The sequence below is a fragment of the Myotis myotis genome, unplaced genomic scaffold (genome assembly GCF_014108235.1).
Source record: "Myotis myotis isolate mMyoMyo1 unplaced genomic scaffold, mMyoMyo1.p scaffold_m19_p_23, whole genome shotgun sequence".
NCBI classification, from domain to species: Eukaryota; Metazoa; Chordata; class Mammalia; order Chiroptera; family Vespertilionidae; genus Myotis; species Myotis myotis.
Genome location: NW_023416328.1, coordinates 7,476,028 through 7,492,708, shown reverse-complemented (window position 1 = coordinate 7,492,708; position 16,681 = coordinate 7,476,028). Strand labels below are relative to the sequence as shown.

The window sequence follows — 16,681 nt, the reverse complement described above, 5'->3', positions numbered from 1 at the left end:
GCGACGAGCAGGCCAGCAAGGAGGCAACTTGTTTCACACCGTTTTCCACGTTAACGTTTAATATGAGGAGGTGGAAGTCAACCAACGAGATGGGGGGGCCTGGGTTGCGGGCCTCAGTCATCAGTCAGTATCCCCGCATCCCGAACCCCATCTTCCCCGGTGTGGGGCCTCTGAGGGGCTCTACATGCAGCCTGACCGCGATGTGCTTTGGAGACGGGTCCCCCCTCCCAGGCTGCACCTGCCCCCCCTCCCGGGCTCACATGTCCCCCCTCCCGGGTTGCACCTGTCCCCCCTCCCGGGCTGCACCTGTCCCCCCTCCCGGGCTGCACCTGTCCCCCCACCCGGGCTGCACCTGCCCTCCCTCCCGGGCTGCACCTGCCCCCCCTCCCAGGCTCACCTGTTTCCCCCCCCCCCCCCGACCCAGGCTCACCTGCCCCCCCTCCAGGCTGCACCTGTCCCCCCTCCCACGCTGGGTGACCCTTCCCTCCACCCGGGCTCCTCTCCACTTCACGCGACAGCGATCGCGCGAGCTGGGTGCCTGCTGAGCAGCACCCACGGGACATGTCCCAGGAGAAGGGGACAGACGCGACAGAGGAGACCCTGAGCCCCGGTCACGGCCCACTCCGCTGTCAGCGTAGATTCCAGGGGGCCGGCCAGACCTCCGCGGGCCGCCGTGACCCCCGCGGGCCACCGTAGTTCCCCGGGGGCCGCCGTGACCCCTGCGGGTCGCCGTGACCCCCACGGGCCACCGTAGTCGCGCCGTCCCCCGGCTGCGCGCGCAACATGGCTGCCGCGCGCCGCTGCCCCCCGCGCCCCCGCTGAGGAGGTCCGGGCGGCGGGTGCGCGGTGCCGGCCCCGCGTGACGGTCACGGCGCCGGCGAGGCCTCGAGGCCCAGAGCGCCCGGCCGCCAGCCCCGCGCGCGCCGTCTCTCGGGGCGGGGCCCCTTCCGGGGATGGGCCCGGCGGTCGCCGGCGGCCCCGTCCCGACTCTGGCCCGGCCCCTCCCCGCTCGGGCGGGCGCTCCGCCGCGTCCCCGCCCGTCAGTGCGCCGGGCCCGGCTGGCCGCACGGGGAGCTCTCGGCCCGCGGCGGGTCCCGGCTGGCGAGCGGGCCGGGGCGGGACGGCGACGGCGACGGCGGCGGCGGCACCATGTTCTCCCTCAAGCCGCCCAGACCCACCTTCCGGTCCTACCTGCTGCCGCCGCCCCAGGTACACAGCCCTCCCGTTCCACGCGCGTCTGCTCGGCGTCCGGGGAGCCTCCGGGCGGCCCCATGGCCCCTGGTCCCCCCGACACCCTGTGCCTCGGTCCCCCCGTCCCCTGGTCTCCCCCGTTCCCTGGTCTCCCCCGTTCCCTGGTCTCCCCTGTTCTCTGGTCTCCCCCGTTCTCCCGTCCCCCTGTTCCCCCGACCCCTCGTTCCTGGGTCCCTCGGTCCCTCGTCGCCCCTGTTCCTCGGTCCCCCCGTCCTCCCGTCCCCATGGCCCCTGGTCCCCCCGACACACCGTCCCCTGGTGCCCCCGTCCCCAGCCGCGCGGGTGCCGGAGCCCCACGCACTCGGTGTAAAGTTGTAGAACTCCGCCGGCCGCTGCCATTCTGCGCCCGGAGCTGCGAGCCCGGCGCCCCCCGCCCCCCACCCCCAGGGCGGCCGCCCACGTGACCGCCCGGCCGACCGCAGGGCCCGCGGGCACCTGCCGGGGTTAGGGCACCTGCCCGCCCTTTGATGTTTCATTGCCCCACTCCCGAGTCGATCTTAAAAAGAACCTGGTGAAAAAGTGGGCAAGGATCGAAGGGGGGACAGGAGGGGGGTGTGGGGGACGGACGGACGGACGGGACGGTTGGGGTCTGTCGCGTGGGGGTCGCGCTGAAGGCGCTGTTCTGCGCCCCCGTTTCAGGCCGAGGATGCGTTTGACTCGGAGCCGAAGATCAAAAAGCTGGAGCCGGTCCTGCTGCCAGGTGAGCGTCTGGGGTCCCGGCAGGTCCTGGGGGGGGGGGGTCCCCTGGGGGCGCTCTCCTCCTGTTTTCACGTTTTAAACTTGATCGGGTTAAAAAGAATAAAGAATCTGACCACCGTGGGGGTCGGGGATGGGGGGCGCGGGAGAAAGAAGCATCACCCCCCCAAAGGGGCGCTTCTCCTGGGGTTCGTCCTGGGGAGCAGGAGGCCTGGCAGAAAGTGGCCCAGGGTGTCACCCCGATTTTCCGTGTCTCCTGAGATGCCCCCCCCCTTTTTCTTTTCCTCTTTCTTTTCCTTTTTTTTCTTTTTTTTTTTTTGGTTAATCCTCACCCCTGGGTATTTTTTCCTTTGATTTTTGTTTTTTTTTAAATACATTTTTAAATACATGTTTTACAGAGAGGAAGGGAGACGGATAGAGAGTTAGAAACATCGATCAGCCGCCTCCTGCACCCCCCCCCCCCCACTGGGGATGTGCCCGCAACCCAGGTCCATGCCCTTGACCGGAATTGAACCCGGGACCCTTCAGTCCACAGGCCGACGCTCTGTCCACTGAGCCAAACCGGCCAGGGCCCATTGATTTATTTTATTTTTATTTATTTATATTTCATGTATATTTTTTATTGATTTCAGAGAGGAAGGGAGAGGGAGAGAGAGACACACATCCATGATGAGAGAGAATCGTGGATCGGCTGCCTCCTGCACGCCCCGCACTGGGGATGGAGCCCGCAACCCAGGCATGTGCCCTGACCGGGAATCGAACCCGGAACCCTTCAGTCCACAGGCCGATGCTCTATCCATTGAGCCACACCGGCCAGGGTCCATTGATATTTTTTTAGAGCGAGTGCAAGGGACGGGGAGAGACAGAGAGAGAGAGAGAAACATCCCTGGGTTGCCGCCCAAATTCACCCTGACAGGGGCCGGGGTGGAACCTGCCACCCAGGCACCTGCCCTTGACCAGGAATCGAACCCGAGACCCTCCGGTCCTCGGGCCGGCGCTCTAACCACTGAGCCACCTGCTGGGGCTGAACCCGCTCTTTTTCCCAAGCAGCCTCTGATGACTCTTGGCCTTGCCTGTCTGTCTGGCCGTCGCTGTAACAGCATGAAAAGCCGCTTTTATTGTGCCTGGGTCTCTGTCAACCAGCAACGCAGCTCAGTGCCCTCTGAATTCCTGACGTGGCGATTGTTGCTTTTTGTGTCGGCCCCGCCGAGGTGTCAGCCGTGTCTGCAGATGCAGGCGTTTCGTCTAGAAAGGCCAGGGCCTTCCCGCAGAGGCCCCTCCACGTTCTGGGCCGTCACCTTGTGGGAGGGGCTGTTCTGGGCTCTGCAGGGTGTTTATCCACATCCCTGGCCTCCACCCACGGGGGCCGCCCCTCTGCCGCCGCCTCATTGCCACAACCAGCAAGTCTGCAGTGTCCCCCAAACTGCCCCCACCCCCACCCCTGGGCAGCAGGTCCTTCCTGTGGAGACTCACGGGGTTAGAACAAAAGTTACTTCGAGGCCCCTTGTCAGGCTTCGCTTCCCCCTTCAGGGTGAGGATCTGACCCAGCACGCACCGTGGTCCTGGCTGCAGATGCAGGGCCGGGTTTGTAAAGCTTCGCGTCTACACCTAAGACGTGCTTATGGGAGTGTTAGCATCACTGAGCTGGAAGGACTTTTCCTCGGGCCGTCTGTTCTGTAGAATTAACCCGAAAACTCCCCCTTCTGCCTAAAGTCACCGTTCTCGGGGGAAGCCGCGAGCTCATCTCCTGGCTCTGCGCGGTTAACCCGTCCTGGGGTCGCAGCCAAGCCTGGCCTCCCGACCCGTGTTAAGTTTTTGCAGGGCTCTGGCCCCCGCGTTCTGCGTGCACTCAGCCTCGCCCTCCCCGAACTTCAGCCAGCCCTCAATTAGCGTGTCTGCCGCCTGCCTTCTCGTCCGTCCTTCCCACACGCTTCCCGGCTTCTTTCCGTCTGGCCACCCCATCGTGGTCTCTGCTTCCTGCCTTGCCTGTCAGTCCCCTCTCCGACCCCCACTGGCACCTCGCCGCCCCTCCTCTGCCCTGCAGCCTCCCGTGAATCTAGGGGACGAGCAAAGGGGGTGCAGCGGCCATGCCCGGCCTTCATCCGTCAGAAGCCACGGAGAGCCGTGGCGGTCACCTGTGGCTCCCCGTGCACCCGGGACAAGGAGCCATTGTTCCCTGGCCGTTCTGCAGGCTGTGCTTTGGCCCGGCGCCTGGGGTTCAGGGACATCCTACCCCCGTCACCCAGAGCGTGAACTCGAAACCCAATAGGCAGATGAAAATCACAACACAAAATCATTGTTTGTGTACGGGGACCGCGTGCTCCGTTGGAACGTAAACCTGAATTTAAAATGAGCCTCGTTTTACGAAGCAGAGAGAGAGAGAGAGAAAAAAAAGAACCTGACAAATAATGTAGTTGAGACGGTGGTGTGTGCTCGCGGTGTTCAGCTGGCCTGGTTCATGAAGCTGCTCGAGGCAGAGGCTGCGCCTACGTCACCTTTGCGGCCGAGGCCTACCCTGGTCTGCAGGGGGATGTGGGTGAGTGGCACCGGGTGGGGCTGGGAGCGGCGGGTGCAGGACACAGCCCTCCGCCTCGTCTGCGGGCGGCGTGGAGTTGGCACCGGGCAGGCGCCCCGTCTGACCGCAGGCTCACTGTTCTGCGGGTGCCGAACCCGTGGTCCGTGCTTCAGGCCGAGGAGCTAGAAGCTGGGGGAGACAGGGTCCTGCCCTGGGCGGTTCAGTTCGCAGGGGAAACGCTCCCCTGGAGGGCGCAGAGGAAGGTCACCTGAGCCGGTTTGGGGGCGGGGAGGCCGCGCGGAAAGGGCTCCCGCTCTGCGCCTGAGTGCCCACCAGGCTCGCCCGTGCTCAGGCTGCGTGCCGGTTCCGCTCTGTCCCTCTCCCCCCTGCGGGGCCGTCGGCATTTTCACGATGAGTCACGAGTCGGTTGACAGCAAACGCACTGATTGTCGGAGGCGTCTGTAATCAGATCGGGAGCACACGGCCGGGGCCGCCTGGAACGTGAGACCAGCCCTCGTCGGGTGGCTGTCGTGTGCATCTGTGCGCATTCGTGGCCTCGGCGTGCGTGCCCTGTTCTGGGCTCCGCCTCGCTGTCAGCTGCTTCCCCGGTTGGGCCGCGCGTCCCTGAGGCAAGGCCTCTCTCGGATGCCTGTGTTGTTTCATACCTGCTTGTCGTTGGCTCTTGGAGGTGGCGGCAGGCTGGCTCTGTCGTTCTTTGGCTCATGGACGCGTCGCTTTAGAAAGAGCAGAGCACGTGGGGCCGTGAGCCGTGCAGCCCACGCAGCGTCCTAGCGTCCGGCTGTGCCTCGCCGGAGCCGTGAGCCTGTGGGCTCGCCACCCACCTGGCTGCTGCCTGGGGGCTCGGCCAGCGTTAGGCTCCTCACTTCCTCCCTCCCACCCTCGCCTCTGTGCTAGCAGCTCCTGCTCAGAAGCGGTTGGCGAAGCTCCATAAGCGAACTCCGCTCCAACGGGACCAGCTCTTTCACCTCCTCCATTTACTAGCGCTCCGCCCGCCGCCCTCCGCACTGCCTCTCCGCCCTCCGCCCGCCGCCCTCCGCACTGCCTCTCTGCCCTCCGCACTGCCTCCCCGCCCTCCGCACTGCCTCTCCGCCCTCCGCACTGCCTCTCCGCCCTCCGCACTGCCTCTCAGCCCTCCGCCTGCCTCTCCGCCCTCCGCACTGCCTCTCCGCCCTCCGCACTGCCTCTCCGCCCTCCGCCTGCCGCTCCGCCCTCCGCACTGCCGCTCCGCCCTCCGCACTGCCTCCCCGCCCTCCGCACTGCCTCCCCGCCCTCCGCAATGCCGCTCCGCCCTCCGCCTGCCTCTCAGCCCTCCGCCTGCCTCTCCGCCCTCCGCACTGCCTCTCCGCCCTCCGCCTGCCGCTCCGCCCTCCGCCTGCCGCTCCGCCCTCCGCACTGCCTCCCCGCCCTCCGCACTGCCTCTCCGCCCTCCGCACTGCCTCCCCGCCCTCCGCACTGCCTCCCCGCCCTCCGCACTGCCTCCCCGCCCTCCGCACTGCCTCCCCGCCCTCCGCACTGCCCCTCCGCCCTCCGCACTGCCGCTCCGCCCTCCGCACTGCCTCCCCGCCCTCCGCACTGCCTCCCCGCCCTCCGCACTGCCTCTCCGCCCTCCGCACTGCCGCTCCGCCCTCCGCACTGCCTCCCCGCCCTCCGCACTGCCTCCCCGCCCTCCGCACTGCCTCCCCGCCCTCCGCAATGCCGCTCCGCCCTCCGCACTGCCGCTCCGCCCTCCGCACTGCCTCCCCGCCCTCCGCACTGCCTCCCCGCCCTCCGCACTGCCTCCCCGCCCTCCGCACTGCCGCCCCGCCCTCCGCACTGCCGCTCCGCCCTCTGCACTGCCTCTCCGCCCTCCGCACTGCCTCCCCGCCCTCCGCACTGCCTCCCCGCCCTCCGCACTGCCTCCCCGCCCTCCGCACTGCCTCCCCGCCCTCCGCACTGCCCCTCCGCCCTCCGCACTGCCGCTCCGCCCTCCGCACTGCCTCCCCGCCCTCCGCACTGCCTCTCCGCCCTCCGCACTGCCTCTCCGCCCTCCGCACTGCCTCCCCGCCCTCCGCACTGCCTCTCAGCCCTCCGCCTGCCTCTCAGCCCTCCGCCTGCCTCTCCGCCCTCCGCACTGCCTCCCCGCCCTCCGCACTGCCTCCCCGCCCTCCGCACTGCCTCTCCGCCCTCCGCCTGCCTCTCAGCCCTCCGCCTGCCTCTCCGCCCTCCGCACTGCCTCCCCGCCCTCCGCCTGCCTCTCCACCCTCCGCACTGCCTCTCCGCCCTCCGCCTGCCTCTCCGCCCTCCGCCTGCCTCTCCGCCCTCCGCACTGCCTCTCCGCCCTCCGCACTGCCTCTCCGCCCTCTGCCTGCCGCTCCGCCCTCCGCCTGCCGCTCCGCCCTCCGCACTGCCTCCCCGCCCTCCGCACTGCCTCCCCGCCCTCCGCAATGCCGCTCCGCCCTCCGCACTGCCTCCCCGCCCTCCGCACTGCCTCCCCGCCCTCCGCACTGCCTCCCCGCCCTCCGCACTGCCTCCCCGCCCTCCGCACTGCCTCCCCGCCCTCCGCACTGCCTCCCCGCCCTCCGCACTGCCGCTCCGCCCTCCGCACTGCCTCCCCGCCCTCCGCCTGCCGCCCTCCGCACTGCCTCTCCGCCCTCCGCCTGCCGCCCTCCGCACTGCCTCTCCGCCCTCCGCACTGCCGCTCCGCCCTCCGCCTGCCGCCCTCCGCCCTCCGCCTGCCGCCCTCCGCACTGCCGCTCCGCCCTCCGCACTGCCTCTCCGCCCTCCGCCTGCCGCCCTCCGCCCTCCGCCTGCCGCCCTCCGCACTGCCGCTCCGCCCTCCGCACTGCCTCTCCGCCCTCCGCACTGCCTCTCCGCCATCCGCACTGCCTCTCCGCCCTCCGCACTGCCTCTCCGCCCTCCGCCTGCCGCCCTCCGCACTGCCGCTCCGCCCTCCGCACCGCCTCTCCGCCCTCCGCCTGCCGCCCTCCGCCTGCCGCCCTCCGCACTGCCTCTCCGCCCTCCGCCTGCCGCCCTCCGCACTGCCTCTCCGCCCTCCGCACTGCCTCTCCGCCCTCCGCCTGCCGCCCTCCGCCCTCCGCCTGCCGCCCTCCGCCTGCCGCCCTCCGCACTGCCTCTCCGCCCTCCGCCTGCCGCCCTCCGCCTGCCGCCCTCCGCACTGCCTCTCCGCCCTCCGCACTGCTGCTCCGCCCTCCGCACTGCCTCTCCGCCCTCCGCACTGCCTCTCCGCCCTCCGCACTGCCTCTCCGCCCTCCGCACTGCCTCTCCGCCCTCCGCACTGCCTCTCCATGCCGGAGTCCCCCCTCATCTGCGCTTTGCTGTCCGCAGTGTCAGCCACCCGTGCTCAGCCACAGTCTGAAAACACGACAGGGAACATTCCAGAAATACACACACCATTCCTGAGCTTTAGGTTGTGCACCAGGCTGAATATCGTGGTGAAATCTCGCAGTCTGGCTGCTCCGGGGACATGAATCGACCTTTTGTCCAGCGTCCGATGCTGTCTGTGGCGCGTCGCTTAGGGAGGGTGGTGTGGGGCCTGTAAATGGGGTCTTCGTGGCGCGCCAGGTGCCAGGTGCTTGGGGCTTGTCAGCAAACGGGCTCTGTTTCTGCGAAAGGCTTGTGTCCGCAGTAACAGCCCGCGTGGATCCGCACCCTGATTCTTGCTTAAAAATGGCTCTGGGTCTGGTGGAGTCTTAGGCCTTGAAGTGTAGGATTAATGGTAACCAGGCTTTAAGCAAGTTATGGAAAATTATTCTTTTGAAACACATTTTCCCTTTTATTTTGGTTTCTTGCTTTCCTTTCATCTTCCCTTTTAACTCTAAAATGATATTGTAGCGCTTTGCCACCAACAAAGGGGTCATCTGAGTGCATAGGGAAACTCGGTTTGGATTTATGGAGGATTCGTAAAATACATAGATCGCAGTGCTGCTTTTGAGGTTAAAGCTGAACTCTTTCTCGTTTCTTAAAAAATAAATCAAAGACACAGGTTTGGGAGATGTTGATGGAATACAGATATTCGTCAGATGACGTGGTGAAGGAGGGGGTGTTGCCGTCCTCTCAGTTGGGGGGCAGAGTGCAGGCGGGGTCAGGCCCCCCGCTCATCGGCCTCCGTGTCGGTCTCCCAAGTGGAGCGCAGCCTCGTCGACACTGACTGCTGTGAGGGTGCAGGTGCTCGCGGTCTGGCTGTCGTCACCCGGGCACAGTCCCTCCAGGTCACACGGCGCCTGGTGACGGGGAGAGTGGAGAGGAGCGCGCACCATGATGGTTCTCTTTCCTTAAAGGAGAAATTGTTGTGAATGAAGTCAGTTTCGTGAGGAAATGCATCGCCACGGACACGAGTCAGTACGACCTGTGGGGAAAGCTGATCTGCAGCAACTTCAAAATCTCCTTCGTTACGGACGACCCGATGCCGCTGCAGGTAGGTTCTGCCCGGGCGCGGTTCGTGCCAAGGCCTTGGCCCTACACGCGAGTTCAGGCTGATGTCACCCGTGCGCGGTTAGCAGCAGAAGAGTTAACGTGAACGTCACTTTTTATTTCAGAAATTCCGTTACAGAAACCTTCTTCTTGGTGAGCACGATGTCCCTTTAACGTGCATTGAGCAAATCGTCACAGGTATGCACGATTCTTTTTACATGCACACTAGTGGCCCGGTGCACAGCGTCATGCCCATTGAAGGGACATTAACGAGAGGAAATCGGCTCCCTCCTCCCTGGTTCCGGGGCGCGCCACCGAGAACCGCCGCTCCCAGGTCACCGCAGCTTGGCAGCTCCTGCGTTGGGCATCTGCTCCCTGGTGGCCAGTGTGCGTCATCTGTACCGGACAGTCCGACGGTCATTTAGCCTTTGATATATGTGGATATATATGTATATATTTATTGATTTCAGAGAAAAAGGGAGAGGGAGATAGAAACATCAATGGTGAGAGAGAACCATGGATCGGCTGCCTCCTGCACGCCCCACACTGGGGATGGAGCCCGAAACCCAGGCCTGTGCCCTGACCAGGAACCAAACCACTGAGCAACACTGGCTGAGCCATATTATTCTTTACTTAGTCCCTAAAGCTGATTCTACCCTGGAAGAATTGCTTGAAGATACTCAGGAACTTGGGTTGGAAGTTTATTGGAAGTTTATTTTTGTAGGTTTTTTTTTTTGAGTCTCAGGAACATTCATGAAAAACAGAGGTAAAAAAATTAATTTAAAGTAGAGCTATAAATTGAATCGCTTTTTATATTTCCTAGTATTTGTCCTCTTTTAAATTAAAATTGTAATCATAAAATGTATCTAGATGGTGGTGGTTGGTGTGCCAACAATCATTTGAAATACCTTCAAAAGCAAAGTCAAAATCGATCCCCCAAATAAGTACTGTGAGGGCCCCAGGAGGCGGTGCTCAGGGCGCGTGTCCTCCCAGTTGGCATCAGTCAGCACTCGTTAGGGCGCTGCAGAGAGCGTCACAGGGACTAGCTCTCTCACACTAACCTTCTTCTCACTCAGTCAATGACCACAAGAGGAAGCAGAAAGTCCTGGGCCCCAACCAGAAACTGAAGTTCAATCCGACTGAGTTAATCATTTACTGTAAAGACTTCAGGATCGTCAGATTCCGCTTTGATGAATCAGGCCCTGAAAGTGCCAAAAAGGTAACGGCTTGTTTTGTTTTGTTTTGTATCGGGTCCTGGGTTGTGCACCATATGGATCCATTTCGGTTCTCGGTGGAAGTTTTCGCTTCTCAGTTGCCCAGATTTTTTTTTTTTTTTTTTTAGGGGAATTTATCAGATGGCTTCCTGAGTAAATTCAAAGCCAAGGGTGTTAATAGAACTATATGCTTGGACTCCTTAGCTGCTTTAAAACACTCTCTATAATTTTTTACCAGCTCCTAAAATAGCACAAAGCGTTGTGGAGATGAGGGCATCTTTTACGGAAGACCATTCCCGACCGGTTTCTTTCTTTTAAAAGACTGAGAAGATGGAGGTGTGTTGTCTGAGGCTTGGCAAGACCTCAGGATTTGCTCAGCTAACCAGAAGTTGGACCCACTTACCTAAATAAGGGTTAGGCACATGCAGAGTAGTGGGAGGGGCCTACCAAGTCTTAGTGCCTCACAGAAAGCCAGTGCCTCAGTCTGAGCGGCTTCCCCAGGCAGCTGGCAGCGAGGGCCTGGCGCTGTCCTGTTCCCCGGCCTCCGGGGCGGGAGCAGCAGGGGCAGAGATCCCCACTTGGATCCCACGTTGTGGCTTTTGCCGAGAGTGGACCCGGAGCCAGAGCCAGAGCCTCCTGGTCCCGTCTGTAGGGACGGAGTCTGAGGAGAAGCCTGCCCGCCTCTGGGGAGAGAGCCCCAGGCTCCCAGTCGGCAGGAGGGGGCGTTCTCAGGAGTGCGGCGGCCTTGGCCCCCCCAAAACTGGGTGTGCTTGTTCCCATGACCGATGGGCCGACCGCAGTACGTTTTCTGTTGATAGCAAAAGGAGGCGCCAGAGCGACCTCAAGGCAGCTGCCTGCCTTTGCTTTGGGCGGGAGGGTAGGGTTAGAATCAGCAGTGGCTTCGCAGGAAGACGGCAAGCAAGAGAGGAATGTCTGAAAACGCATGGCCACGGGGACCGGAGTGCCCAGCAGAGGATGGTGGGGTCTGTGGCTAAAAGCCTGCAAGTGGAGTCCGTGAGACCACCTGTTCGCATCTGCGTTGTGGAAAGTTCAGCGAGGCTCCTCTGAAGGCCCCTTTTAGCAGTTTGTGGCTTTGGCATTTTAATTGGACATGCCTGTTCTTACACAGGAGGACTTCAGCATTAACTAGGTAGAAGACTGTATAAAATACTTCAGCTAAGTTACCTTCTTGAACTGAAATATGTGCTAGTAACTCAGTCGATTAAGGATCAAGATTCTGTTGATGAAAACCCTGACTTCAGAGTGTAGAATGTCGAGATTAGTGACAACACAGAACTTAGGAGCCTGACTTAGAACAGGATATATTTTTTAAAATATTTTTTTATTGATTTCAGAGAGGGAGAGGGGGAGAGATACATTAATGATGAGAGAGAATCATAGATCGGCTGCCTCCTGCACGCCCCCCACTGAGGACTGAGCCCGCAACCCAGGCATGTGCCCTTGGCCGGAATCGAACCTGGGACCCGTCAGTCCATGGGCCGATGCTCTCGCCACTGAGCCAAACCGGGCAAGAACAGGATATTTTTAAAGAAAGAGCTTGTTACAGCGGCCCGGGATTCTTGCAGAAAGTTTACCTCGCTCCCACTCTCTACCATATCTTTCAGGCGACACCGTCAGTGACTGGGAATCAGAATTACAGGAGGGCCTTGACTTGCGAGTTTAATTCGTTCCGTGACGGAGCTTGTAACACACAATACTCGTATGTCAAATCATAAAGTGAACGAGTGAGACACGTGATGCTGGGCTGATGTGGTGGCGTTCACTGTGACGTTCGCTGCGCCAACTAGCGGTGGGGTATCTGAAGCTGGCTCGTAACCCAAGTTTTAGCTCGCAACTCAAAACAAAAAATCGGCCGACAGACGGCTCGTATCTCGAAAAACTCATTAGTCGGGACACTCGTAAGTCAAGGCCCCACTGTACTTGGCCTGCTCCTGAGCCATCTAGATGCCTCAGTGGTCATTTTTGATGTCTGAGCAGTGTGCCAGGTGTAGTTGAGAAAATAAAGCACGAACAAATGAAAATCAAGTAACAGTGCAAGGTAGCAACGTAAAGGGTTTCCCACATAAATGACCAGCTGCCGGATGAGTGACAGTCAGGCTGTCCCTTGTCCGCTGTGCTGCTTGCAAGTGGTGGGTGCTCATTGAACTGTCCACACAGCCAGCTGGGCCAGCTTTCTGGGCCCTGGCCCACAACCAGTTTCTGGCAAAAACCCTTTCCCCTCCATCTTCACACATAAAAGCTGTCACCGCAGACCCAAAAGAAGTACTCTTTGTCTGGGGTAGAGGCCTAAGGCCGGGCGTGCAGGGAAAGAGAAGGCCCTGAGAATATAAATGGAACACTTTCCCCTGACTTACCGTCTTCAAGCACAGACGGTTGTGTCGCCTGTGGCTGCCAAAGCTTCGTTCCTTTGTGAGTTAATAACAAAAATTCCAGCTTGCTTTTCTTTCAGGGGAAGATTTGCATCTAAACCGAGGTAAGTGGGGAGCTCCAGATGGGCTCTGCCCCCTGGAAACGCGGAATGCTGCGTTTTCTCTGGGAATGCTGATTTTGTGAGTTGTTTTAAAATAACATGTTCAGAGTTCTCTGCTGGGTGACCCGTGTGATGCTTAGGGAGGACATTGCAAAATTAGAATAATTATGTATGCAAATGAGACCTACTTTTAAAAGCCCTCCAGACTTAGTGATGGGAGCTGGGCATGGGGGCGGAGGCTGTTAACAGAGAGTGCGGGAAAGCCGAGGGAAGTGGGTTCCTGGCTCCCTTGTCTTCTCGGGACGCCCTAGACCAGCACCCAGAGCGCAGCCCAGGTAGCACGTGTAGGTGCCTGTCCGGTTCCCAGAGGTGCCCCTGCTCCGCCCTGTGAGGTCTGCACTCTCGTAACTCCTCTACCCAGCACCCAGCTCAGTCGTGCCGCCCAGCCCACCACGGTGCGTGTAGACTGCGTCTGCCTCGCAGTGTTTATGGTCTTCTCTCCTGCCTGTGCTCTCAGGCCTAACACTTGTCTCTAACCCCCTGTGTGATGGGCGTGTTTCAGGGCTTTATAGAAACGGCGCGTGGTTGTGCCTGGCAGGTCGTTTTTGTTTGTTTCTGCTCTCTGGCCATAAAAGCACACTCCGTCCAGTGACGTGTGGCTGCGCGAAAACAAGGCCCGTGGCTGCTTCCTGAAGGTCTCAGGGAGAGAGGCGCAGGTTGCTGGCTCGGAGCATCCGTCTCCCTGTTGTATTAGAGCTCGCTTTGTCAGCTGGGACTTGCAGTGCAGTTGCTGCTAAGCGCAGAGCCCCTCAGGAAGCTCCTGCAGAGGCGGCGAATGCAGTCGCCAGCCTCCCTGGGGCCTGCAGCGAGGGCCTGCTGGTGCCTGTCCCTCACTAGCCTGCTCCCTTCCTCCTCACTGCGCTCATCTCCCTCCCTCCTGCCGGTCTCCTGCTCCTGCAGCCCTCGGAGTGCCTGAGTCCTCCTTTCTCATCCTCTTGGTGGCGGTCTGTCTCCCGCTGGGATCCACGCTGAATGAGGACAGGGTTTGCGTCCCTCTTGCTCGTGCAGCCTCCCCAGGGCTAGACACGGAGGCCCAGCCAGTGGCTGCTGAGTGAGGGAGATGCTGAGCTCACCGTGAGAAAGGGACTGGCCGCCGGGGGAGGACGGCCCTGTGTCTGCCGTTCTGCTGACACTCGCAGCGGTGATGGGACGACCCTGGACGCGCAGCCACACACACCGCCTGGTGGGGGAGCGGTGGGGAGCGGTGGTTTCCCCAGCGGCGTGTGGCAGGTCAGACAGGGCATGTGCAGAGGCCCCAGGGGATGCTGGGGGAGGGGAGCCGGCTTGTGGGGCGTCAGGAAGGTGGACTCCGCTGTGGAGGCAGCTGGGAGCCACAGAGGATTGCATCCGAGAGCAGACGTGTTGGTCGGATCCACCTTCGGAGGGGAATTCTAGGTGCTGTTTTCAGGACGTAGGGAAGCCCCCCGATGCCATCAGGTGAGGGGCTTGCAGATGTGGCTGTGGGCGTGCAGAGAAGTGGACAGAAATGGGAAGCGTCTCGGACGGTCGCAGGGCGCAGCTCTCGGTAGTGTTGCCAGAAGAGGTGCTTTCAGGGAGCTGCTGAGCAGGTGAGGCTGCAGGTGCACTCGCAGCGCGGCTGTGGTCGGTGGGACTCAGGCTGTGCTGAGGCCTGAGAACACGTTTCAGGAAGTGGCTGTTCCTGCTGTTAGTCAACACTAAGACGAACCATAACCTCCGTCTCCTTAGCTGTGCGTTTTAGTAAGATAGGAAGCGTTCTGCAGAAAGCGTTCATTGCATTTTAAGCAAGAAGCTGACACATACCTACCAGTTAATAGCATTTGCGTCAACCCACCCCGAACTAACAACTAACAACGCTTGCCTTGCTGGCTCGCTGTCAGCAGTGCATCGTGCTGGCTTCATGCTTTTCCTTCTAGACGATATTCACTCTTTTCAGTAGGATCTCTGCTGTCCTCTTTTTGCGTTGTCTTCAGTTTCTTCCTTCTTGCTCACCTCCCACCATCCAGCCCAGGGCTTTGTCAGCACAGGGCATTCTACCAGCAGCAGCTAAGAACGATGAGCAGCACATTTCACGTATGGCTCCCCCGGAGGCCAAGCGCGCAGTAGGGCGAGCGATTCCTGCCCGGCTGTAGCTGCGTGTCCGTTTTGCAGATGCGCAAACTGAGGCTTTCTCTTGTTTAGGAGTGGGTGTGTCGCTGCCTTTTGGGAGAAGGTGTTTCTAGTTTTCAAGGGTCATTTATTTGAATAAAATTACTTCCCTGTTAAAATTCAACTCAGCAAGCACTTGCTGAATACCATCTGCTCACTAAAGCTTAAACAGTGTCTTGGGGGCACAGCAGTGAGTGAGACACTGGCCCTAAGGGGCTCTTTCACATTCCAGGTCAACAGGAAACCGTGGAGATAAGTCCCTGTGGTCACTGCCCCAAGATGCTCCCACAGCCAAGACCTGAATGTGCACTTCATTTACTCACGTGTGTTAACATGGAATTCTAAATGTAGAATCTTTCCTAGGTGTGCCTTGCCATAGCTCATTATTCCCAGCCAACAGACCTCCAGCTACTCTTTGCATTTGAATATGTTGGGAAAAAATACCACAATTCAGGTAAATATGCACATGTTACATATTGTGACTGTCCCTTTGCATTGTGTCGGTTTTATTCTTGTTCCTCGGGAGCCTCCTGCGACAAGGCCTCGGTGACGGTGGGACTGTCAGCTTCTCGCCTGGAGAGGAAGCCCTGTGGGCAGAGACGGGTGGTCAGGTGGTTCCTTACGCAGCGGCCGGAAGGGCCGTGAGCAGCTGGAACAGGAAGCGGGTCCCTGTTTACCACGGCCTTGGCTGTGTTTATGACGGAGATGGACGCACCCTCCCTCTTTCAGTTGTAGCTTAAGTTAATCTTACTTTTTAAGAAAACTGGCAGGAAATGAAGAGATTTTTGAAACGCATAATCCTTTCTGGCACGGTGTGACTTCAGAAACTGAAGTGGTGGCACTTGTTAGTGGACTTCACAACAGGACGAGATTCACAACAGGATGAGATTGACGGAAGGAAGAGGCAGGGTTGGTGTTTTTTTGTTGTTGTTTTTTATTGATTCCAGAGAGGAAGGGAGAGGGAGAGAGAGAGAAACATCAATGATGAGAGAGACACAACGATTGGTTGCCTCCTGCATGCACCCAACCAGGGCCAGGGATCAAGCCTGCAACTGCTGCACTCGCCCTTGACCGGAATCGAACCCGGGACCCTTCAGTCCGCAGGCTGACGCTCTATCCACTGAGCCAAATGGGCTAGGGCTAGGCAGTTTTTATAAATGTAAAAAAGTTCTGGCCCAGGCCGGCTTGGCTCAGTGGATAGAGCGTAGGCCTGCGGACTGAAGGGTCACGGGTTTGATGCTGGTCAGGGGCATATGCCTGGGTTGCGGGCTTGATCCCCAGTGGGGGGTGTGCGGGAGGCAGCCGATCAATGATCCTCTCTTATCATTGATGTTTCTGTCTCTCTCCCTTCCTCTCTGAAATCAATAAAATATTTTAAAAAATAAATAAAATAGTTCTGTCCACATATCTGTGTCAGCAATGACATCACCAAGGAGGAGTCCAGATGGCCATGTAATTCTGTACATTAGCTCTATATACTGATATAACTTTAATCAACCATTTTTTAAAGCCTCATAAAGGCATGGAGAGAAAACGAAGAGGGCATGTCTTACGTCAGATTAGCCCCTTGTGGGTTAGTGACCGCACGACCGCTCGCCCACTGAGTCACGTGGTCCCCCCTCTTCGCGGAAGAAAAGCAAATCAGTTACATATTTATAATGAAAGGTCCGTTCACCCAGCATGGTCTGGGGGGACCTTATAAATTGTTAATTGTGCTCGTCTTGACATTTTGTTGCCTCAAAACACATGGAAGTAGTTTAGTAACCTGTAGGGTGAATGTACTGCAGTGTCACTGTACTGTAAGCGCAGTAAGATGTAGGAACAGTACCTGCGGCTGCATGGGGCACAGCAGTCTCACTGCTTTAGAAGACACAGGGGAAGTATCTCCCATAGAGG

The 16,681-nt window shown here is 60.0% G+C and overlaps 1 protein-coding gene across 3 annotated transcripts in view; it reads left to right on the top strand.

The window, feature by feature from the left end:
• Window positions 1–785: 785 nt before the first annotated feature.
• Window positions 786–16,681, top strand: part of MTMR10 (myotubularin related protein 10) — a 30,405-nt gene continuing 14,509 nt past the window's right edge. The window contains exons 1-6 of one of the 3 annotated variants that reach the window (XM_036355624.1): window positions 786–1,209; window positions 1,891–1,951; window positions 8,761–8,897; window positions 9,019–9,091; window positions 9,970–10,112; window positions 15,149–15,239. In XM_036355624.1, coding sequence (XP_036211517.1) covers window positions 1,150–1,209; window positions 1,891–1,951; window positions 8,761–8,897; window positions 9,019–9,091; window positions 9,970–10,112; window positions 15,149–15,239 — 565 coding nt within the window. In that variant the 5' untranslated portion in view covers window positions 786–1,149. The remainder of the gene's footprint in view (window positions 1,210–1,890; window positions 1,952–8,760; window positions 8,898–9,018; window positions 9,092–9,969; window positions 10,113–15,148; window positions 15,240–16,681) is intronic. The other 2 variants (XM_036355626.1, XM_036355625.1) reach the window with 2 other exon arrangements.